At 40.7% G+C, this 24,760-nt stretch overlaps 1 protein-coding gene across 1 annotated transcript in view; it reads right to left on the bottom strand.

The window, feature by feature from the left end:
- The window catches only part of cep85l (centrosomal protein 85L), a gene marked incomplete at its 5' end in the record, with an annotated part of 46,582 nt that extends 23,978 nt beyond the window's left edge, over positions 1-22,604 (bottom strand). Inside the window, one exon of the mRNA XM_079215187.1 lies at positions 22,490-22,604. Within this exon, the coding sequence (XP_079071313.1) occupies positions 22,490-22,604 (115 nt within the window). The remainder of the gene's footprint in view (positions 1-22,489) is intronic.
- Between the last annotated feature and the right edge of the window lie 2,156 nt (positions 22,605-24,760).

The following is a 24,760-nucleotide window of genomic DNA, read 5'->3' as shown; positions in this document are numbered from 1 at the left end:
TCACATATTTTGATTGTATTTCTTCCACTCTGCGTTTTTCATTTATGGGTGAAGGCGATAAAACATGCAGCGTGCACTCTGTGCGTCCACAGCTGTCATCTGTCTAGGACTTTATTGTGAAAGGAAAAGAATGTAAAGTTACATTTTTTTTTATTTCCCTGGACAAAGCTCCTTCCCCGTAAAAAACAGATGCTGATGGAATAAGAAAACACAATAACTGGAGGTTTTCATTGTTTACATCTCCAGACTTTTCTGATGAACAGCTTTATTGGTTATAACACCAACCAGTGTCCAACACCGTTTAACAATGGTTAAGGTGGGAATCATTGTTTCCTAGCAGGAGGTGCTCTGAACTAATAGTCAACTCACAACTTTATCTGTGAATGATTCATCATTAGATGTACAAGATGAACACATTCTCATTACGCTTTTTGCAGTTTGTAGTTCAAACTTAAAAGTTTTAAGATGCACGTTGTGGAGCTGGGAGAAAGTTTCAACTGTCGGTTATTTTTGCATGAGTTAGTCTTTCTACACTATGAACTGCACCTAGATGGGTTGTGTAAGAAAAAAGAACATGCATAACCCTGAACATATATTCTCAGATATTTTGTCAAGAGAATCACATAATATCACACTAAGAGGGCGTACTTTTTAAAGTAGGTTTTTAGAGATAATAACCTAAACTTGGATAGTATGGCATTTAACACAATAACTGAAATAAAAGATTAGATATTTTGGATAGGATTTCATAAAATTGTTTAAAGATTCGGGAGTTAGAGTTAGAGGAATATTTCACTAGCTCTGGAGTGATGGCCGCAGGACCTGAGAGACAACCAAGGAGGCGTGTTAAAGGCATGTCAGCATATTATCAGAGGTATTTCCTCATGCTGCCGCCCGGCTCCACAACATGCATTGCTGTAAACAGTTTATATCGTCAGATAATGGGTCCTGTCCACAGTCCTTCTCCACTCCCAAAACTGAATATACCTTTTTATCAGAACATATTTTGAACAGGGAATGCACAGATGTAATTAATTACATTAATAAAGCGAACTTGTTGCGTTGATGAGTGCTACTATTGTGCATGCTGGCTCACTGGCATCAAATAATTGGACAGTTAAATTAAACCGAGATCTTTATGTATTTCCTGTGATTGCAAACGTTGTTCCTGCATATGCAAATTGGAAAAGCTTGTTCATAACTGTGGCAGCTCACAACATTATGACAGCATTATTGAAATAATTACAATTCTATCACATAGGAAGAATGCTGAACCTTTTCATCTTCATTTCAATTTCAATAGGTTTTATATTTCAATGATCAGAGGTCTGCCTACAGCTACACACACACAAGCGCACAAACCGAGCACACAGAAACACTTGGGCACCGCTGAACCTGTTGTAAAGACCTCATAAAGACTCAACATCTGTTTATTGCAATGCATGCCAAAAATATTCTGCAACCACAGACACCCACCCAGATAAATACCCACTTAAGCACACAGACAGTAAGGTCAGTATGTTTGATCACGTCTCACTTCAGAGCTACACTTTGTGTCTGTTAGCCAGTTCCATGGCTGTGTGCTCATATATGTTGTCCTTCTTTGGTATTAATCCATACGGCAGAGTATGACAGTGGCAGTCTTATGGCACGATTAAAAGCCAAGCATTTTTAATTCATCTCACCTTTTCAGTTCAAACATTCTGTGTGGTTTATTCTTGACCATTTAATATTTCTTCTTTTTTCTTTTCCTGCAGATCTGTGTTTTTTAAGGCCTGGTTGGGTTTCAGGGCTCTATTAAAAGTTCAAAGGCAGCGTTTACTACTGTAACTGGAGCTAGTCTGCACCGAGGCTTTTCCCTAATGAGTGCACAGCACACACACACACACACACACACACACACACACACACACACACACACACACACACGCACACACACACACACACACACACACACACACACACACACACACACACACAAACACACTAACAGAAAGCACTAGGTCGCACATGTTTCCCTCATGGAGGCTGCAGCAATATTGACCGCAAAGTTTGTTGTTACGACAGGAATTGTGTCTTTTTGAGAGCCAGAGAAATATTACAGACTTAACAACCCTTTCAGCACCCGTCTGTCGCTGTTTGTTCGCTCTTTTCTCCTTTCCCACTCTTCTCTTCCAAACAAGGGATCAGGCTGTTTTTCAGACTGGTGAACTGTAAAGTGCATTTTATAAGATCTCTGCGTTTCTTCATCCACTCTCTCCTCAATCCAATACATCTTGGCAAAGAGTATTTATGATCGTTTTGCTTTGAGAAATTAGTGAGCAAGTCATGCAAAAGAAAATGACAAAAGTGTTTTAGGGCTTCAGTTTCTTCTTATTATTAAATGTGTTCCATGATGCATTGCTTTTCTTTCTTAGGATCCGTCACATTCTGTCATTGGATCGCTGTATTACTAAAACTCATCATATACTTTAAGCCCCTCACTTCCTCAGCCAGCCTATACTTCTTAGTTTCATCTTCAACTTTGTATTGCATTGTATCTATTCCTGTAATTAAATGACTTTGCAAGATCTGCTTGAAATCCAGCATTATATGCAGACCTTCTTTGCATCTCATAGTGTACTTTACATGTTCAGTGAACAAGCTCCTACGGAACTCTAAGGGCATGAAAATGGATACATCTGTAATGGCTCCACAAAACTGCTTTCCACAAATCTTTTATCAAAAATTTGAATTTTATACATGTTTGTTGAGTCTTTGGACAGAGCTCTGCTGTTGTTACTTTCCTCTGCGCTCTGTCCTTGGATGTCGGATATTTCCGAGTAAACACAAAAACAAACAACCCAAACCGCCTGGGATTAGATGGGCAGTTTAGACATACTTTCACTGTGCTAAATGTTTATGCGTGCAGAGACATCTAGTGGTTTATTTAGTGTTTCTTCTTTTTCAATTATTAGTAAGTTAGACATTTGATGTGATAGCTTTTAGAAAAGTTCTGATGTTTTTTTTAAATTGTTATTTCATAACTGACTTTTGATTTAATTCAATTTCCGCTTCTTTCCGCCATTTTCTCATAATTGTATCTGAATGATCAGTTTTGACATTCTTTAAGTATGTTTGATACAGGAGCTGTAGATGGTGTACTCAGGAACAAGGGGCGGTGGTGGAGTCCAGAAATTCCAAATGCCAAATGATCAAATTATTATGACCTCGTTTGCAGTGGACTTTCCAGCTTTAACCCTGGGCCCCACCGCTCACTCCCCTTCACGCCAAACCCCCTCTTTCCTGCTCCCGCTTCAAATTTGTAGTCCAAAATGCTGAAAGGAGAATAAAAGAATACAACGGGACGATATCTGAGGTCATCGGATGTGAAGCTGCCGTCACAGGAACAGGGGAAGTTTCTGAGGCAATATTCTTTTATTCTACTATTATGGCAGAGAATGAGAGAAAAGTGAAAAACCTACTTCACAGCTCTTTTCATCCAAGAACAGTCCCGAGTGATAAAAGTGGAACCTCCTACCAAAGTTTTACAGCTTGCCACTCTCCCTTGCTCCATTCATGCTACCTTCCCTTATTCTCCCCCTCTTTTCCTACTCCATCATTCCTCTTACCTCTTGGGAGCAGCAGTTCTCTGCTGCCCGCTGGCACTGTAGATAATAAACACCCCCACCCCTGTGCACCTTAGAGCAGGAAAGCCAACACATAGCACCTGCAATGGCTGCCATGACAACAAGGGCCATCTGTCCATCAAACTAGTGTCTGATAGAACCTGTTCTAAGGCATACGCAAGAGGATAAACACACATCGGCATTCACAGATGCATAGTGGACCTGGGTCAAGGGTTAAAGAACCCCATTTCCTGTCCAGACAGACGAGGGCTAAACACCCCTCCTCTACTTCCACTCAAGTTCTCTCTCTCTGGTTTTCCCTTTCTCCCCCTTTCTCTGCTGCTTTCTCTCTCTATCTGAGCGTAATATTCATTGGACTGCACAACAATATATGCTGTGTGTGTGTTTTGAATGATTGATGCTGTGCTTGTGATGGCGGCCTCCGCTAGTAGTCTGAGCTCATCCTAATGATTGTTAACCAAAGCAGCCTTTTTCTCACAGGAGCTCTTGACTGCTGACCAAAGGATGATTTCATAATACATGATTGAGTAAACCAATCTCTGAATGTTCAGATGTTTTCTTCAGACTACTCTCCAGAGCTTCATTAGAGGGAATGATGTTATGTTACAGATATTTGCAAATACTTTGGCTAAAGATTCTCGTTAGTCACTGCTGATTTAATACAGAGCCAAAAATTACTTTTGAGGAGCTGGTTTCAATAGTCTGCATAGAAAATGTACCTCTTTAAAAAAAAAAAAAAATCGGGAAATTCAGTGGACACGTTGCCAAAAATATCTAGATATGGTTTCATGCATTTGAACTATTTGAAGGAAATGTAATTTATCCTCTGCCGTTTAACCAGCCTCAAAACTGGACACATCCTTTACAAAACGAGACGAAGGGAGCATGCCTCGTGTGGTTATCAAGTATCCAGAATAGTATTTTGCCCATGTCTGCTCCAGAGCGAGCCTCTGTGGTGCAGGGCATGGTCTGGTAATAGCTGTGTGCTCTGTGTGCGGAGATTAATGTGAAGACTTATTGATGTAATGATGGAGCCATGAAAGAGCACTCTGGGCCGTGGTTTGGGTCCAACACATGAGCCTAATGGATTCTGTGTGCATGTTTGTGTGCAGGCGTTGTGTCTGCATGTGTTACATCTGTGTGTGTGTGTGTGTGTGTGTGTGTGTGTGTATTTGAGAGAAAGCGAGAGAGGGAGTATGTGGTTTTAGACAGAAACAGATTAAATTAATTGAGAGGTTTTGCGTTCATATCTTGAGAATTGAGTTTATATTATTCTGTAAAATTCCATTGCTTATAGAAAGTAGTGGCTTTAGGTGTGTGTTCATTTGTTAGTGTGCCTGGTGTGGGATAAACTGTATGATCCCTGACTTTCCTCGACACGTTGTACATGCATGCCTGTGTGTGTCTCTTTGCCATTTCTGTACATGTGTGTTTTGAATGGTGGTTGTAGCTGCCCATTGCTTTCTTTGGTTAAAGGGCAGAGCGGCTCATGCTGACACTGTGGGACAGCATGGTTGGAGGCAACTTGGGGGAGGCTGAGTAAATACAACCAAAATTAAAGTGGTACCTTTACAACTAATGCCCTGCGGTGTGTATTTGTGTCTGGGTATATCTGTGTCTCCCTAGATTTCCTAGTGAGGCCCAGCAGGTGCTCACAGTAACCCCTTCATCTCCCCAATACAAAACCTGTGTTTTGTGTTTATGTGTGTGTGTGCTTGATCTGCTCAGTGTGGGTCTGATGTTAAAATGATTGACAGCCAAGAAGTCACAAGGGCGATTGAGAGCAGTTGTGGGAAGAGATGGACCTTACATCCCCACAGCTTCCAGCCCTGAGGGGAGAGAGAGACAGATCAGAGAGAATGAAGAGATAAACTAAACAGATTCATAGATTACACAAAGATGGCTTTTGAATTAATAAATGAGCACCACTTACACCATTTAATAATGAATGACGTCCATGTTTGACTTTCACAGGGAACTATTAGTTGGTTAATCAGATGATGATTTAATGTACTCTTGATAAAAATATGTCTTGCTTCTTCATTTGCACCCTGCCTACTCCCTGATCTTGTTGGTTAGAAACATGGGACCATGGAGGTTTATGGGAAATAAACACAGGTGAAAAGACAACTGTGGTGCTCAGAGACTCCGACTCCACTTTCACCAAACTATGTAATTATGATGCGACGGAGGATGCCACTGACGTCTGTCATGGTGAAACTACAAAGAAGTTGTAAGACCACAAAAAGTGCAACTAAAATATGGCCCTATGTAATGTGATTAGTGTTGGAATGCAGCTTCGTAAGAGCTCCTTCTGTGACAGGCTGCTTCTGTCGTGTGGAGGAGAGAAACCTCCTCTTCCTCAACGCTGCTTCAGCAGAAACTGACAATTCATGTGCAATATCAATGAAACTGTTCAACTTACCTTTGTGAATAATGTCAATTCAGTCTTCGGTTATGTGGCTATTCAACAGTTTGGTCATTTCTATAGGCCTAGTCTGTTTTAAAAAAAAGAAAGATTGATCCTTCTGGTTTTTGACAGTGAGAATTTGTTTATTGACAGTTTTCTATACTGTCATTTTTACTTTTTTGTTACATGTAAATGTAATGTCAAGTAAATAAATATGTAAACAATAAAACGTAATGTTTGTCATTGTCTCTTCCCTTTCATCAATATGAGTAGGAAAATAATTGTCAACCCTGATTGTCACTCTCTCTGGCATCTTGGTTCCAAAGCGTGAAAGCTCTGGTTCTCAATGACTGAGGAGGTGAGCAAATCTTTGGCAAAAAAAAGTGTGCATCTACTTTGTGATTAATTCACACTACTAAAGGAAGTAGAAAGGAAGCATCGAAGCACCTTAAAGAATTCAAACAGCTCCTATCATGGCGGACATTTACATACTTTCGGTTCATTTCACTCAGCGAGGAACCTTCCAAAGACAAAAAGACTTTTCAACCGCAACCAGGAAATGATGTCATACCGAGGAGACAGACTCGGCCAGGCTCTTCCTGGCTGATACAGATAAATAAGGGCAAATACTAGTTACAGTATCTGAAACACCAGAGACTCCTTAATGTGCCGTCTTTCAGATCCTGAGCTTATATCATTAGTCCATGCTTAAAGATCTCAGAAAAGGCGCTGCCCTATTTCAAAAACAAGTAATAGAAGACTGAAACATTTGTTCAGTGAGATGAGGGTCATCAAACAGCTAACCCGGACTCTGCAACTTCCGTCTTTCCTAAAATATGGTGTCTAATAAAGCAGACACCCTGTCAAATAATCATTAAAAGATTTAATAATTTTTGTATTTCTTTATTTTTTCTGTGTGGCCACCCCACAACCTCTTTATGTGTTACAGACAGCCATAGTTGAGGCTCCAAGGATGCTGAAGCAAACCAGGCATGAGCTAGCAGGCCGTTACGCATCACTACAGTCCTCGGAGAAGTGAGGTGTATTCATGCTGGTAAGTGAATAAAATAACTTTTACCGAGGCATTTTTGCTGTGTTTATGTGAACATGTGCGCAGGAGAGACAACCCCCATGTCTCTGCCTAATGGCCATCTGGGTTTAGAGGTGTCTTTAAATGGCGGAGGTGTAAATCTACTGCCCATGTGCAGGAGGGGACATCAGTTTCTCTCTTGCCTGCAGACCCACTCACAGATCAATAAAGTTAACTCAAAACATTCACACTCGGCCATCTGAAATCAACCATTTAATGAGTTGCTGTTCCTATAAAAGTGGAAAAGGCCCTTTCAGATTTATTAGAATATAGAGAGAGTAGAATTCCAGTGAGGACAACAAAGAAGAAGAAGAAGAAGAAGAAGAAGAAGAAGAAGAAGAAGAAGAAGAAGAAGAAGAAGAAGAAGAAGAAGAAGAAGAAGAAGAAGAAGAAGAAGAAGAAGACAAAACTATAGATTTCTGTTTCATTTCAGGGCAAAAAAAATAGCTATAGCATCTCTTTGGAACACCCAAATAAACAATGAAAATAACTTATTTTATCCACTTTTTATGAGCAAGGTTACTTAAATAGAGGTGATTGGAGGCTTTTGGTAAACCATGGTCAGCATGGAAAGTCTCCAGACTATAAAAGCAATTTCAAGTAATGCAATTTCACTTAGAATAGTAAATGAAATCCCAAAACAGATCTGCTTTCAGAAATAATTTTGCCAGGAGCAAAAGGTCACTTAAGCATGTTTCAGCTTGCAACCATAAACTTTTGACTGAAAAAGACCAAATGCTGAGTAAAAGAGTGAAGCAGTTGCACACCTCTATTTCTCCAAAATTACGTATACTCCTGATGATGTGTAAAACAAATGATGTTAATAGAAGTGCAGAAACCAGATAGTCCAGATGTGCTTTCTGTTGTGTTTGATTGAGTAAACCATGATATTTCAGTTTAATTGAGCTAAACTAGAACAGACACATACAGATTGTGTGGAATCTTGTTGCGTGAGCATCAGCTTCATTGTTTAATAATAGCAGAACTCTCTTACTGGAGCAGACTCACTTATATTCCCGCCCCTTACTCTTAAGTGTAATTTGTCCTGAGTTCGGGTTCTGGCTGCTCATCTCTGCTCCCTCCTGGTTCCATTTCTAGGACATGGCTCATAAACACACCTAGTCATGTTCATCCAAACACTGCTGTCTACCTGAAGACCATCTGATGATTAGTTTATACTGATGGAGTGATTATTAAGTGTTCCATTCACTCTCTGCTTCCACCAACCTCTCACCCTCCACTACCGGCCAGGCGTCTCCTCGGGGCCACACAGGAAGAGGAAGGAAGACAGATGAAATTGTCCTTTTTACTGCAATGTATTCTAAACTTATTTTGGGGGTTTACATTACCACATTACAAGTCTAATCCCTGTAGCAGCTGCCAGACAGAGCAAAGTTTCATGAGATTGTGTTACCTGCACTTTCTGCTTTATGGTGGCCGCAAAGAAAACCCTGCATGTTAACAAGCACGCATGGAAACAATTAGACGAGCCTCCATGCGTTGTGCCGTGTCTCATCAGGTGTGACGTTATGGGGCTGAACCTGCGCATGCTTCCAGACATGCAGCGTGACAGGTGCTGACAGCTGACGGCACGAGAGCCGGTCCCACTCACTGGGACAGTGTGCGACAGTGGAGACATGTCTACTTGGGTGTACAGGATTATCTGAAGAGTCTGGGACAAGTTGTGTGAGGAGCAAGCATGTCTGTGTTGGTATTAATAGGTTGTTTGTGTGTTTGTTTTGTGAAATAACCTCATTCACTTTCTTTCTAAGCGTTCCACGAGGAGCTCAATACCACTCGTGTGTGCATAACGTACAGAGCTAGCTTGATTAGCTGAGCATGGCATGAAGAGGGAAGCAAAGGGAAACAGCTTTTCTGGGTCTGTCCAGAATAAAAAAATGATTTAAGCATTTGTAAATCTTGCTAATTAACATGTTATGTATTGTTTCTTATATTTTGTACACAAAGTGTACAGTTTTTGGGGAAGTTTGACAACGTACCTAAGTCTCTCAAATACCGCTGGTTCCCTGGCAACTGCACTGTGACTACAGGAAGTCACTGCTCTCCCAAACTTTATGAGTTTAATTAAACAGACTTGCCTGAAAGCCGAGGTTTCAGAGAAAAGGTTTCCCAAAATGTCAGACCGTTTTCTTCATATGGACCTGTGGAGAGGAGCCATATGGAGCTGGGGGTGTGGGGCTGTAATGTAGTCAAAACAGAGGGTTTAGAGCCAAAGGAAACAGGGTCTCTCTATCTCCTTCCTAAACAGGATGAGAAAACGAGACCACACGCATGACAAACTCTGTACTGCAGTGTGTGTGTAGATCAAAGTTTTTATTCTTGTGCCTGTTCTATGACTTTTGGTTGAATCTAAAAATCCTTTTACTTCTTTCTGAAAAACACGCACACGCACATGTACACACACACACACGCACACATACGAACACACACGCACACAAACACACTCAAAAGCACACACACACGCACGCACATGCACACACACACACACACACAAACACACATGCACACGAACACACTCAAAAGCACACACACGCACACGCACGCACACGCACACACACACACACACACACACACACACACACACACACACACACGCACACGCACACGCACACGCATACGCACACACACACTGGTCCACTCTCTCCAAAGCACCACATTCCCTCAGGAACATGCTCTATGAATGAATGGCTCTCCTGTTTTCTTTATCTTTTTATTCCTCCAGGTCCTCTTCTTCATCCTCCTGACCGTAGTGACCAGAGAGAGTGTATCATCATAGAGAGGCGTCCTTACGAACCAAGAGATTTAGTATATGTACATTTAGTATATGTACTATTTCTCTCTCATGTCTCTTGTTTGCTATACCCTAGTTTAAATTTTTTTTTTAAATGTTTGTTTCCTCCAACTCAGTCTCGCGCTCTAAAGCTTCATGGTTGCCATTTGGCAGACACAGCAGTCATGTTCAGAAACAAGTGAAAGTAAGGTCAATGTAAGCTTGTAAAAACAAATAATTTTCTGTGACAACAATCTACAAACCCACTGCTTCATTATGACTGGACTTTACTTTGTGAGAACTTTGAAGATGCTTTGATTTATTAGCTGGAGAAGCAGAGGGGAACAGGTGTGTGTGTGTGTGTGTGTGTGTGTGTGTGTGTGTGTGTGTGTGTGTGTGTGTGTGTGTGTGTGTGTGTGTGTGTGTGTGTGGTGCAAGTGTGTAAATACTCCTCTTCCCCACAGTGCTGTCCAGCTAAGGCTCATCACCACAACCCCAGTGAGTGGCAGGAAATGATCTGATCTTGGTGCGTGTCTGCCTGTCAACATCATATTAATTGAATTAACCATGTGACATTATGTGACACCAATCAACGGATATCATATTTAAACATCTATCTATATATCTATAAATCTATCTGTATCTATGTATCTGTCTATATCTATATATTTGTGCTTATGTATATGTATTTATTGATATAGATATTGTTTCAAGCAGTTGCCATGTGTGTGTCTAGACAGCAGGTATGGACAGAAGAAAGCATGCGTGCAAGTATTGAACACTCACGCAGTGCAGACTTGAAAGGTTGCTTTAAAGGTTTATAGCGAACTCCTTTGAAGAGCACATTGACTGTATTTACACACGTACGCATATAAACAAGAACCACATCACACCACCCTAAGGCCATGTCCACACTCCTACCTTTCCATTTTAAAACGCACATCTTTGGCTCCGTTTACACTGAGCGTCCACACTACGCCGGAGATTGAGCACATTTGGAATCCCGAGGACGGATAAGTTGAAATACTCCGGGTTACGTCCTAGTGTGGACGGGCGTTAATGGAGAAGTTTGGAAACAATGACGTAGACACCGCGCTCGCTACTTGATTGGGTCTTAGCAGTCACGACGTGCCTTCCCTCGTCACGCTCCTATCACGTGACCCTTTTCCGGAAGAAAACAAACAATGTGATTTATTTCAACATGGATGACACATTTCAAGCTTTCTTTGTTGTCTGTACTAGCAGCTGCCATTACATTCTGTCACACGCATGCCCAGTGTACGTTCATGTGATCTTCAGCTTCAGAAGGTTGCCGTGTGGACGGAGACCATTTAAAAAACGGTGCTTAATGCCAGGGCAAGCCTGAGCCAGTCCCAACTATGAGCGTTATGTAATAGGAAGGTCTTCGGCCTACTCTTACATGGTGTTTGGGTGTCTGCCGCCCAGATGAACACTAGCTGGTTCTACAGGAGAGGAGCTTGATAGCTGAAGGCTCTGGTTCTCATTCTACTTTTGACTAGGAACCACAAGTTACCTGCATTCTGAAAGACGTCACAAGCATGTCACAAGCTTTTGTTTAAAATGTGTTTGCACATTCACTTCCCTAAAGAGCCGTAAGAACCATTTGCGGAACATCTTTGAGGAGCTGTTGTGATAGCTGAAAGAAGTTATTCATTTGACTTGAATGAGTAATGCATGGATTTGATTGAACTTGACTGAGGCCAGTGACCGACCTGAACTAAGGCTGTGTTGGTCTAAGGTAGACCAAGGTAGTGGTCTCAGAAAGCTCTACTACTATCTACTTTGGTTAGTGGGCGAGACACTCAACCCCAACTAGCTGGTGGTGCAGGTGGCACCTTGCATGGTAGCCATCAGTGTAATGGGTGGGAATGGGTACTACATCAAAGTCAAAGTCGGCTTTATTTGTCAATTTCTTCCACATGCTCAAACATACAGAAGATTTGAAAAAACGTTTCTCTCCTGTCCAACATAAAGTGAATACAGATAATAATACAAAAAAATATTATTACAGATAATAATAATAAAGTGCATGTTACATGTAGTGTATAAGCACTTTGAGTGTGCATAGTACTAGGAACATGCTATACAAGTCCATTTACCATCTCATGAAATTGGTATATTTATCTCCTAATAAAATGAGCATGTCTTTTATGTAGTGGCTCAGTCCAGTCCAACACTCTGCTGTGGCTTCCCTCTTACTTGGCGATAAGGGAAGTGACACCATTGCTGCTCGTCTTGGTGACCTTCTATGACCTCAACCACCGCCACACATAGAGGCTAGATGTGATCTTATAAGGCCATGCAGTTGTAGTCTTATAGGAACAATAACATCAAGAATTAGTCAAATCGAGACTCAAAATCAGCAACGGATAAAAAGTATAGAAAAGTAAATCCTAAAAATCTCTGCCTGACTGTTCTCCTCCCTCACTTCTGCAGAGCCACCTTAATAAAGGATATATTTGGGCTAATGCAATAATTCAAAATGTGATGAGTTAAACATATACGTAGCCTCAAAATATACATTTATAGCACACCTCTACACTCTGAGCCTTTGAACCATGTTAAGACACACACACACACACACACACACACACACACACACACACACACGAACACACACACATGCTGTCAGCGGGCAGTAGTTTGCAGAGGATACAGAGTTCTGAATCTCACTGTGACTCCAGGAAACCCTGCACTCACTTCCGCCTTCAGAAGGATGAAAGGAGTTCAGGGAGCTAGAGTTCCACTCCCTACAGTGTGTGTGTGTGTGTGTGTGTGTGTGTGTGTGTGTGTGTGTGTGTGTGTGTGTGTGTGTGTGTGTATGTGTGTGTGTGTGTGTGTGTGTGTGTGTCTGTGTGTGTGTGTGGAAGTATAACACAGCTTTGGTGTCCCTATCTCCTGTCTTTGCGGTTCCAGCAAAAGCACATTACAAATTCACACATCCCCCATACTCCTAGCCTCTTTTGCGCCACATCTGATACAATCACAACATTGCTACAAAGAGGCTGCTAGGCAGGAGGTACCGGTGTCTGAGTTTAAATTAAGTGTGTGTGTGTGTGTATCTCCAGCTCTATTCACAGGGCAGGATGCAGGTTTTAGGAGCTTGCAGTAAGGTGATGAGAAATGTCCTCGACCTCAAAGACACATCAGTAGCCCCGCTCTCCTTCATCTGTCTATTTTAGGCTATTTTAAACATGGACACTTGTATTGCTCTCTCTTCTCTCTCTCTCTCTCTCTCTCTCTCTCTCTCTCTCTCTCTCTCTCTCTCTCTCTCTCTCTTGCTGTAATTACTTTGTGTTTAATCCACATGTAGTGTAGACACGTGATGCATTGGGCAAAGCATTTCAAGTTCAGAGGAAAATCAAATAACAGATGCCATGAGTGTTTTGATTAGATACAAATAAAATCAAGATGGCAGATTCATGCAGTATTGCTATTGCAATAAACAAAGATGGACACAAAGGACTGACAGAGACTGCCAGTTGGACCCAGGCTGTTGAGCCTCCTTCGGCAAAGATTCAATCTTCCAGGTAACAGCTGCCAAAACACTGGCGGCAGGCAGGATGGTGTCGGGACTGGAGGGGGATTCTTAGGAGGTGTGCTGGAGTCAGGTTTAATATTACGGGAAACAGGACAGTAAGCGCACAAATAACAACGCCCAGCGGGCTTGGCGGGATTTAAGACGTTTTGCTTTTCGGGATGTAGGTTAGATCTTTATGGTCAGTCCAACAATACATGGATGTACAACTCTCCAATCCTCCAGGGACTCTCAGGATTTTACATGTCATACTTATGTTCAGCAAGGGACGGGAGAAGAAGGCAAATGGATGAAGCTTCTGGTCCGAGAGAGAGCGTTGAGAGAGCACAGCTCTAACTGCATTGTAGTCAGCATCCACCTCCACGACTGACGAGAGGGGTCAAGATGAACCAGGAAAGAGGCGGAGTCTCTTCAGCCTGCTCCACCTCAGATGTCCAAGAGAAGGGGTCAATGGAGCTATTAGAACACTACAATCATGAATGAACTACTGGAAAAACGTGGACCAACCCACAAAGCACTGGAGCTTTTCACAGTGGACTTTCTCGGTCACTCTGTCACCAACAGAATCTACTCAGGATTCGTCTTCACCTGCCCACCTTTGATGACGAACCCCAAAAAGCTCACAGAGCTGACATGGAATTCACATTTCACAACTCTAACAAACAGTTTGTTCTCCAGGAACCTCTGCAGGACCTGGCCGACATGCAGAACGTGTTCCTTAATGTTGCATAAGGAGATAAGTATGTCGTCCAAGTTCACAAAAACTGACCGGTTAATGAAATTAAGGCATGTGTTCAAGCACTGCACAAGTTGCATGTAAAAGGCAACATGTTTACAGATTGACACACACGGACAAGTTTCTTATACACACCACTTCACACCTGCCCACACAGCCACAGACCCACGATCCCACCCACATATATGCAGTGTCATTGATTGTGCGAGATTGACACACAGTTAAGTTTTACAGGTGCGCTGAAGCGGATAATTGCCTGTTAGCTGTGACTAATGAAATCTCCACTGCTGTGCCCTCAACTGCTGCCGGGGCAGAGGCCACTTTCCTGTTTGGATAGGCAACGCTTTAAAGCAGAGCATAGGGGAGCCAGCTCCATGTGGCCGTGCTGTGAGGGAGTGTGTGTGTGTATGTGTGTGTGTGAGAGAGAGAGAGAGAGAGAGAGAGAGAGAGAGAGAGAGAGAGAGAGAGAGAGAGAGACAGACAGACAGACAGACAGACAGACAGACACGATGAAAGGTGAAAAAGTCAGTAAAAGTCTGTTGAATAAAAGAGAAGAGTGAAAAAAGCATGGCTGGGAATTCCACTTCACAGCTTCTGTGGAAACACAACGCACACTGACAGCCAGTTACAGCATCACTAGGGGGTAGGGGTAAGTTACCTGCCTTCTCTTTACAGGCACAAGGCACATCTTGTATTTAATATTTTTTACATGCACAGTTGGATGTACTTGTTTTGTAAGCGTTTAAGGTTAAATTATGAAACCAAAAAGAGCATAGGTCTATATGATACTTACCTGAGCCTGTTTGCAGAGTATTACATGCAGTAAATACTGCTGTTGCCCTACTTCTAGGGGCACAGTGTATTTTTCTATTAAATGTTGTATATAAATACAAAATAGGATTTACACGTTTTAGAATATTGTAGTTTATTATTTCATAAATGTTTAATTGAAATGCACTATACAAATATAATATTTATTTGGGAAAATATATATTGAAATTGTAAATGTTTATTTACTTCATTTTGAAATGTATAGGATTTAAAACATTTTTGGTCAAGTATGTTACATGAAGATGCATGAATGCCTTACTTTAAATTGATTAAAGATGTTGGTCTATATTTCATTACCAATTCAAATTGGTATGTTTCTGTTTTATCTTATTATAACAGTTAAATGATTCCCCAAAATATTTGAAATATATTTTAGTGTCCCAGATTTTGCAATTAAGTTTGCTGTTATATACCAATGAAATTCACAGCGGCAAAGCATATCAAATACATATTTTTCTTTAAACATGTTTTGAGCAACATGACATTGTACACTGAATGAAGTGTACTCTTTAGGGAGCTGATTAGTGTGATGGTGACAGAGACCACAGTAAAATGTTCTGTCCTTTACCACCGCAGCTTGACAGAGCTGATGAGGGGCTGCATTCGGCTCACCTCTGACCGTCAGTACTAGGAATGTGCACACACACACACACACACACACACGCACACACATACACATACACACACACACACACACACACACACACACACACACACACACACACACACACACACACACACTGCTCCCTTTTGCCCTTCAACCAGCTGCTGACAGAGTTGATAGCTGCAGTTACGCAGCCTGCCAATAGCAACTGATTAATGATTGGCTGAAGGAGCAGTCAGCAGCAGGTCAGTTGACCCTAACCCTGACCATTGACCTTTTGACTTAGGATAATGGTATGTTATAGGGATAACCATGTTGTACACAAGACCTTCAAATGCAGATAGTTTCATCTTTTTTTAGTTGGAGGCAATAAGCAGTCCTTCAAGTTGAGGTTGAGGTTCCAAACTATATTTAGAAAAGGTCAAGTACCATGAAACAAATGATAAATGATTGAACCCATGATTTCAGCTGACTAGGTGGTACTGGGTATTAAATGAATGGCAAGATGTTGCCTCAGAGGTGGCTCCTTTCAAGTGAGCGTGTGTCTGTGTAGCCAACTGATGTGACTGATGCTATGTGACACGGTTGCACCCTGAACAGTATGTGCAACACATTTTTGACCTCATGAAAAGTTTGTGAGACATAAAGTGTATATCTCAATAACCTACACTCATACACAGTCTTTTCAGTGTGTGTTGAAGATTGTTCATGGACAGACTGAAGGGGAAACATTCAAACTAGTTGATGGTTTCATTGCTGAGGCTTGTTCCTATTCTGTTCTATACATATTGAAAGAGAATAGTGTGTGACCCATGGATGAAAGAATGGAGAGCAAGACAGAGGAACAAAGGAGAAAACCAAAGAGAGGCAGCAGTGATGATGATGATGATGATGGGGCTTTACGATTTAAAGTTCTGATGGGAATTTCAGCTGCTGGACTTAAGGAACAAAGCAGATGTATGTGTGTGGGCATATCTCTCAGTTCTCTTTCTGCTGTTCTCCCTCTGAGGAACAGTAATTGTGATCCATGCTCTGTTAAAATCAACCACGCACTGGGACCAGCATGAAGACATCACGCGCACACGCCAGCTTGGGCTTTGCTGCAGTGGACCAATGAAGACATCACACACATGTGCAAGTGTTGTCCCTTTACTTGCCCTTGCACCCCTTCTCTTTGGGGCACACAACACACCTTAGCCCCTCCCATCAGTGTGTGAATGGGTGAATGATGACAAGTATGTGAAAGCGCTTTGAGTGGTCGGAAGACTAGAAAAGAGAGATACAAGTACACGTCCATTTATGCAGTACTGAGACCGGCCTAAGGAGGGGGTCTCGTCCTCTTGTTGAGCTGAGGCGAGGTGATCAGCAGCACAAGCTTGGCCTTAGTTTTGTATATACTATTTGGGCTATCATGGATGAAATATAACTATGGAATTAATCTTTTGGATGTACATGTTTTAACTGAAAAGCCAAATCCAAATGCGGTGCTTTGAATTGTTCTAATAGAATTCCCTTGTTGATTAGAGAGAATGATCTTACTTAAAAGCTCAATAACAATTCACCTTTACTAGATAATCAGAACAATGTATTGTCACAAAGCTAAAAATGGGGCTGTTTTTCATAAATGTTGATGCATACATACACACATTTATACCGTATACAATGTAAGCTGTGTTTCAGCTGTCATCAACTGGATCAACTGTCTAATTATTTAGCTTGCTTAGGCTTGTGGGGCGTTTAAGGTCGACTAAGACGCTGAATTGCAAATCCAGTTTGAGTCCAGCCGGGTCCCTGAAACACTTTATACTTTGCTTTAAAGAACATTACATTTGACAAATGTATGTAATTGTCTGAATTCCATATTAAGGTGTTTTATAATGTAAGCCGTTAAAAACGACAGGCAGCATCATAGGTGTGAATGCCTGCAGTTAAGTCAAGCTTGTCCCAGAAATGTCCCACTAAGTTTATAAAGCTGTCTCCCATTTTAGCCTAATTTTGTACTTAAATGTACTGGGGTGGTGATTCGTAGACTTGATGACGGCTAAATGTGGTTTATGTTTTAGTTTTGAAAAACACAGTAAAAAGCCGTGCTATTTAAGGCCAATCTCAATTCTGTCTGTTAATTAGAATCAACAGAGCCGAGGTCCTTTGAAGAAAGGCTGTTAAAATGTTTGGGATATTTCCTCTGCATTTGCTTTCAAAAATAACCAAACCCAGAGACCACAATCGACATAAAGTTTCACCCTTCGAGAAACATTTTTGAAGAGACATGGAAGGAAACAATCAAGATAAATCTGAAACCCAACAGGCTAAAGGCACACACACACACACACACACGCACACACACACACACACACACACACACACACACACACACACACACACACACACACACAGACAACCATTGCTTGGCAGAGTGCTATGAGTTGCACTTCAGTTTTATATTCATGTAACCATGAGGAGAGAGAATAAACCAAATACTATTTTGATTGTCAGCACATTTCAACGTGTTCCTACCCAGTGAGGAAATGATAAACAGACTCAACATATTATGGCTTTTAAGAGAGCAGGAGAATGACATAATAGTTATTGTTTCATGTGGTTTAGCCAATGTGATGATTTCCACTTTGTAGTTGTGTCAACTTCAAATCTGTTTATTTTGTGGACTTTGTTTCCCAAGAATTAAACAATCTCTGGTTCATTCCTCCACATGCATCACCACCTGGAACATAAACAGATATACTATGCTGTCAGTCATTGAAGTTAAAGGAATAAAAGAGCAGAAAATACAAATAATAATATAGTTATTGCTGTCTTTCTGAGGCCTCTGCCTTTGTAATCATCATGTTTTTAAACACCTTACCTGAGATTTAGGAATAATACACCCATAATATTGATGACAATAATAAAAACATGATTGCTTTTTGGTATATAGCTAATTTGCTGTATACATATAAAACATGAATTCACATTTTTCCGATAGGGTAAAGCCTTTGTTGTCGTCACATTCAATGTTGTTGTGTTGCACGACACAATATTGTGCTGTTGTACCAACATATAATAACTTGCGCATCAATCCTAAATGGCAAGAAACAAGCAAAGGATTCAGTGAACTTTTGCAAAGACACACATAGATGTCTTCATGACATGAGCTGTCGACAAAATATATTGTCCAGTTATTTCAATCATTACAGGTATTTTAGCTTGTAGGTGTTGTCGGGGGATCAGAGTTGTCATTCCTGTGTGGTACTTCGGATTCCAGGGGAGTTCCCTGACCCTGAAGGTGACACATAGGGTTCAGACTGCCTCTGGATTGATGCAAAGCTGGCTATGGCCTCCTCTTCATCCGGCCACTCATACTGTGCATACAGTCCTCTGGGATGCGGTTCTTCAATACCTCATCCGTGTATAGTGCCGGGTCCATTATGACTTTGCCAAGTTTATCAACTAGCCAGCATACCTCGTGCAGTATGTAACAAATACAAACATTTGTTTTACGTTTGTATATGCATGGGACAAAACAACATCTGAAAACTGTTTTACAAGTGTATTTCTTTTGTATATATTCTACATGATCTACTTTATAATATTTATATTTTCTCAAGTTTATGTTTGTTTTTACTGAATGTATTGCAAATGTACCTAAATTGTCCAGAAAGTCAGAATAGCTCTGCATTCTGACTTTGGGGGCATTGGGAACTGCAGTTTGAGGATCTGCTCTCCAGCAGATGATGTTGCTCGTGCACAGCTGGAATGTTCAAGGAAGGAAGAGTCTGAAAGTAGAGAAATGTAATATTTAAGTACACATTGTAACTTTATCTGAGTAACTGAAGTTGAATTCAACTGCACAGCAATCCAAGAAATGTAAACGTTTTTTTGGAGCAAAAGAAAGGTTACAGATAATAGAAAGCCTGCAGATGGTGGGGTCTCATTTTTTGAAACATCCTGCAAAATATTGAGTTTGTCAGAGTGAGGTGGTCTGACCACAGTGGCTCGGATGTTTAGGAGGAAGACATGAATACTTTGTCTGGAATAACAAAAGGGTGTTGTATTTACAAAAGTGGCACCATGCTACATGGCAAACCAAAAATATACATAAACACAAATTAAACAAACAGTGAGTAACTGAACAACTCAACCCATAATAAGATAACATACATTATCCCAATACCACATGCACACAGCTACACAATGACGTCCATCCCCATAAAAAACAAAAACATCTGCTTAAATCCCCTCTGTGAGCAGTCAAGAGTCAACACGAGTCCACTCGAAGGAACCTATTCTGTAAAATAAATGAATGAATACATATTTTATTAGGGGAAATTTGGTGTCGAAGTAGCAGCAATTTAGAGCCAAGAAATAAAATATAAAAACAACAGTGATGAAAGATATATACAATAATAATAATAATAATAATAATAATAATAATAATAATAATAATAATAAAAATAGCTGGGATGAAATATATGTACAGCAAAAAAACAGAGTCTTAATTTAGGAATTAAATTAAACTTAAACAATAGAAGTGAATAGAAGCGGTTCAACCTCAGGTAAACACTGTTAGCCCTGTCTTTGGCCGTTGTTGGCACTGCTAGTGCTGTTATCACAGTTAGCTGATGGCCGCAGGCTTGCTGTCACCATGTTGAGAGCCATTGAGAAACAATCTAAATGCTCCCACCCCTTATCGTGCACCTTTGAGTATACATGGAGTAGACAGAAGTAGCTATTTGTTCCCAAATCAATAGGTTTGGGAAAGTTCGTACTACTCAGGACAAATACTTTATGAAATAAGGATAATCTATTCAGTATCAATCTTTTCCAGTTAGGGTTGTTTATCTTCATAAACATTTGAGTTACAGGGGTCTCTCCCCAGGACGGTGGCACGGTGGTATGTGTGGTGTGGTGGTCACCGGGGGTTTTAACGGAACTCAATCTCACAGTCCAAAGACATTCATCTTAGTTCAATATGAACCCCAGGTGCCCCAAAAAATGGGGGCAGAATTCTTCATCAGGAGCTCTTCCTCACTCTCCAAGTCCTTGTACTCCCATGAATCGATACCAAAGCCACTGATGGGAAAAACTGCACAGCCTGGCCTTACAAGAGCATATACATCCATTTTACATAATTCAACCATAAATATTAACATAAACCATAAATATGACTCAAAGGACTTGAAAGTGACTTGAGAGAGCTCCTCAAGTTATGAAAATATCAATTGTTATACCCCTAGCTTGATGCCACACATAATTGGCGCACTTACGACCTACGGAATCCGCCAACTCCGCCAAAACCACTGTCAGACAAACTCTCAGCAAGATATCAACCACATTGCATTTTTTTTCCAGCCAAAAAAACTGAAATATGACTTACTTATGGATTCAACAATACTTTATTTTTTGCTTTCAGCGGACCTAAACCTATACGGTTCACGAAATCTGCACTAAATTAATTACTAAAAATATTTAACTTCACTTAATCAAAGTCAAACTTTGCAGAGATACTGTTAACATATAGTGCTATTTTATAGTAAAAAAAAAAGCAATGATGCGCATAATTAAAAAGAGGAAATACATCCTGGAACCTTTTTTTCTTTCTGAACTTTTTTTCTTTCCTGTGTTCTATCATCAACCAATAAACCAGTAACACATATACTGCTGTATTAATCTCTTTAACTAGTCTCATGAGTGTTTTCTGTATATTGCACATGAAATTATTCAAATAGCTCTTGTGGTTGAGAAGATATTCGGTATTTAGTATGGGTATGCAAACCATTTGCAATTTTGGAGAAAAATGACTGGGGCTCAACTGGGGCTAAACGAGTTAAGTGATGACTCTAAATTGCCAGTAGATGGATGTCTGTTTTTATGTGTCAGCTCTGCAGTCTGGCGACCTGCCCAGGTGAACCCTGCCTTGGCCCAATGTGAGCCTGAATGGGATAAGAAGTTACAGGTGATGGATGGTCCCTGGTCAGCCCTATAGGAGGTTCAGCAGATTTGCACCACAGTACAAAAAGAGTATGAATCAATGAGGTAAAAAAAAAGAGGAAAGCGAACTGCGGATTTCCGTAGTTAAATCAGCAGACACTGAAATTTCATTGCACCTATATACTGACATTCACTGTAAGCACATTCAAACGAGCCAGATCGGCAGCGAGCGAATGTTTTTACGAAGTTAGCGGTTAGTGGAAAGATCCACTGAAACAACATCCGGTTTTCAAAATAAGATATCGACAAATCATATACTAATAATTCAATTCATTATATTCTCATTAAGTAAAACATGTGATCTTCTAGTGAGTTAAAGAGAAAATGCGACTCAAGTGTGCGTGAAGTGTGTTCATTATTTGATTTGAGGGTTGATGGAAAGATAATTAATGTAATTATATCTAACTGATAATTATGCATTCAGGACATTTCTGACCACATCCAAATGAAAATATTTGCGGCATGTTTCATCACGTTATGCTTTTTCCGAGCAAGACTGAACTGTAATGGAACATAAAGTAACTTTAATGACAATACACAACCCAAACACGTTAGCTAACGTGATAGCAAGCTGACTAGCTTCCATTAGCTTCCTGGACATTGAGATTGTGAAGTCTTACAAGTACCTGGATGTTCACTTGAACAACAAACTGGACTGGTCTGACCGCACACACACACTTTATAAAAGGGGACAGAGCAGACTCTTTCTGCTAAGGAGACTGAGGTCTTTTGGGGGTGCAGGGAGCTCCTGAAGACCTTCTTTGACTCTGTGGTGGCATCAGCCATCTACTATGGAGTGGTCTTCTGGTGCAGCAGCATCACGGCAGCTGACAGGAGGAGACTGGACACACTGGTAAGGAAGGCCAGCAGCATGCTGGGGTGTCCTCTGGATACTGTGGAGGTGGTGGGAGACAGGAGGATGATGGCTAAGCTCTCATTCATGGTGAACCACACCTCCGACCCCATGCAGGACACTCTGGCAGCGCTGCACAGCTCCTTCAGTCACCGGCTGATTCATCCCCGGTGTCTGAGGGAGAGAACGCAAGTCCTTTCTTCCCGCTGCTGTCAGGCTGCACAATACGCTGGGCTCCCAGTAGACCACAAACACTTTCTGAACTTGGACACTTCTGACCAATTCATTCAACTGTTGCAATATCCAATACGTACAATACGTTTAAGTACTTTTTTATATACTTTTTTATTTTATTTTGTATTCAGTCTGTATATTTAATATTCTTCTTTACTGTTTTATTTTGTTGTATTACTGGTTTACTGTTTATTTATATTACTTGATTAATCTTCTATTTACTTGTGAGCAATGCTGCTGTAATCCTGTAATTTCCCCACTGCGGGACTAATAAAGGATTATCTTATTTTATCTTAAAAACAAGTTGTTGTTTTTTTCTCCGCAATTTATTGAGGGGCGTAATAATCGCCCGACACAACAAATCGATAATGAAATTCGTTGCCAACTCTTTTGATAATCAAACTTTATCGATTTGTTGTTGCAGCCCTAGCTCATTGCATATGTGTTTTTTCTTTATATCGTGTGCGGTTAACAAATAATTTCCTTTTTAGGTTGCACTGAAATTAAGTAATTCAGTGTGTTCTCGGTCACATCAAATTGAAAGCTGGACCAAAGTGTTTGATTCCATTCAATTACAATTAAGCCAAATAAAAAGCCTCACTTTGTAAATACAGGACAGTTTTTCTCTCTAAGCCTCAATAGGTAGATCTTGCCTATCACCGAGGCAGAGGTCAGGGATCTTGGGCTTAAAAAGGTTGGTGACCGCTGCTCTAGATTATAAATTACTGAGGACATTAGAAGGCATCAGATATATTCCATTTGATGAGATCATAAATCATGTTTATCCAAAACCCCTTTTGGTGAGTTTAAACCAGCAATCCAAGAAAGTGTTAATCCAAGTGGTAGTTAGTTCACCAAATAATACTGTTCCAGTAGACAGTAAGACACTGCAGTCCTTTCAAATCAGAACACATCCGACACTTGGCAGCATCTCTTTGGAGTTCAACACACATTTGGGGTGAAACTTCTCTTGCTCAATCTCCTGTTTTCTTTCATCAAGGCTTCCAGTCAGAGTAGTAATGTTAATGTATCATAATCATCTGTATCTTTTCCCTGTGGATGTAATTAACACACACACACACACACACACACACACACACACACACACACACACACACACACACACACACACACACACACACAGGGCCACGCCATGTAAAAGGCATGTCTCCTCCCGGTGTTGTTGAGAATAACCAGATTATTTTATCTGAAGATACCAGCTCCTTTAGACACGATGGCGATGGAGCGAGCTCTCCACGTCTCTGTCTCCATATGTCTGTCTCGCTCCGACTCCATCTCACTCTCTACCCCTCTCTCACCTCAGTAAAAAATATTATGAGACATCTTAAAGTTATTAAAACCTGTGTGCACATTTTGTGTGTGTAGTTGCACAGGAGTCTGTGTATAAAATGTGATCTTATGGTATCATCATGAGGGCTCACATGCTGCTTGTCAAAAGGTTTATAGGCATTCTTTTTGGATGACGTGAAGGTCATGGGGTGGAGGATTTGGGATGTGACAGACTATTTGACTTGTACGGTGGCCCTGAGAGCTCAACATACTGCAAATTAAGAAAAACTCTTCACCAATTTGATGAAACATAGCAATTAGATAAAAACCCAACCAAAATACATAAACATGAAGACAACAGAAACGGTTTCCAGGGGACACTAAAATGTGAACTTTGTGAATATTATTGAAGATATCTGCTTAACTTAGTGCTAGCCTTTTTGCTTATTATTAGCCTGCCAATTGAAAGAATCTGTCAAATATCAAGTACAAAATATAGGCGAACACAAAAGTCAGTAGGATTAATCCTTTGGGAACCCTGTTCTCGAGAATATTATTAAGCATTTCCATACTTGCTTGTCTTATTTAGAATGTGGAGAATTCCCTTTCTTACTCCAGCTAATATCTACTTCTGTTTTATTAATTTTCCATTTATTTTCCATTTTTTCCCCCCTATTACCGTTTTCTGTGTATGTAATCTTTTCCGTTCTGAGGAGACTTTCCCTTTTTGTTTGTGAAGGAGATA

This window comes from Taurulus bubalis, assembly GCF_910589615.1.
Source record: "Taurulus bubalis genome assembly, chromosome: 3".
Taxonomy (NCBI): Eukaryota; Metazoa; Chordata; class Actinopteri; order Perciformes; family Cottidae; genus Taurulus; species Taurulus bubalis.
Note: the sequence above shows the minus strand (reverse complement) of the source record. Positions and strands in the feature narration are given on the sequence as shown.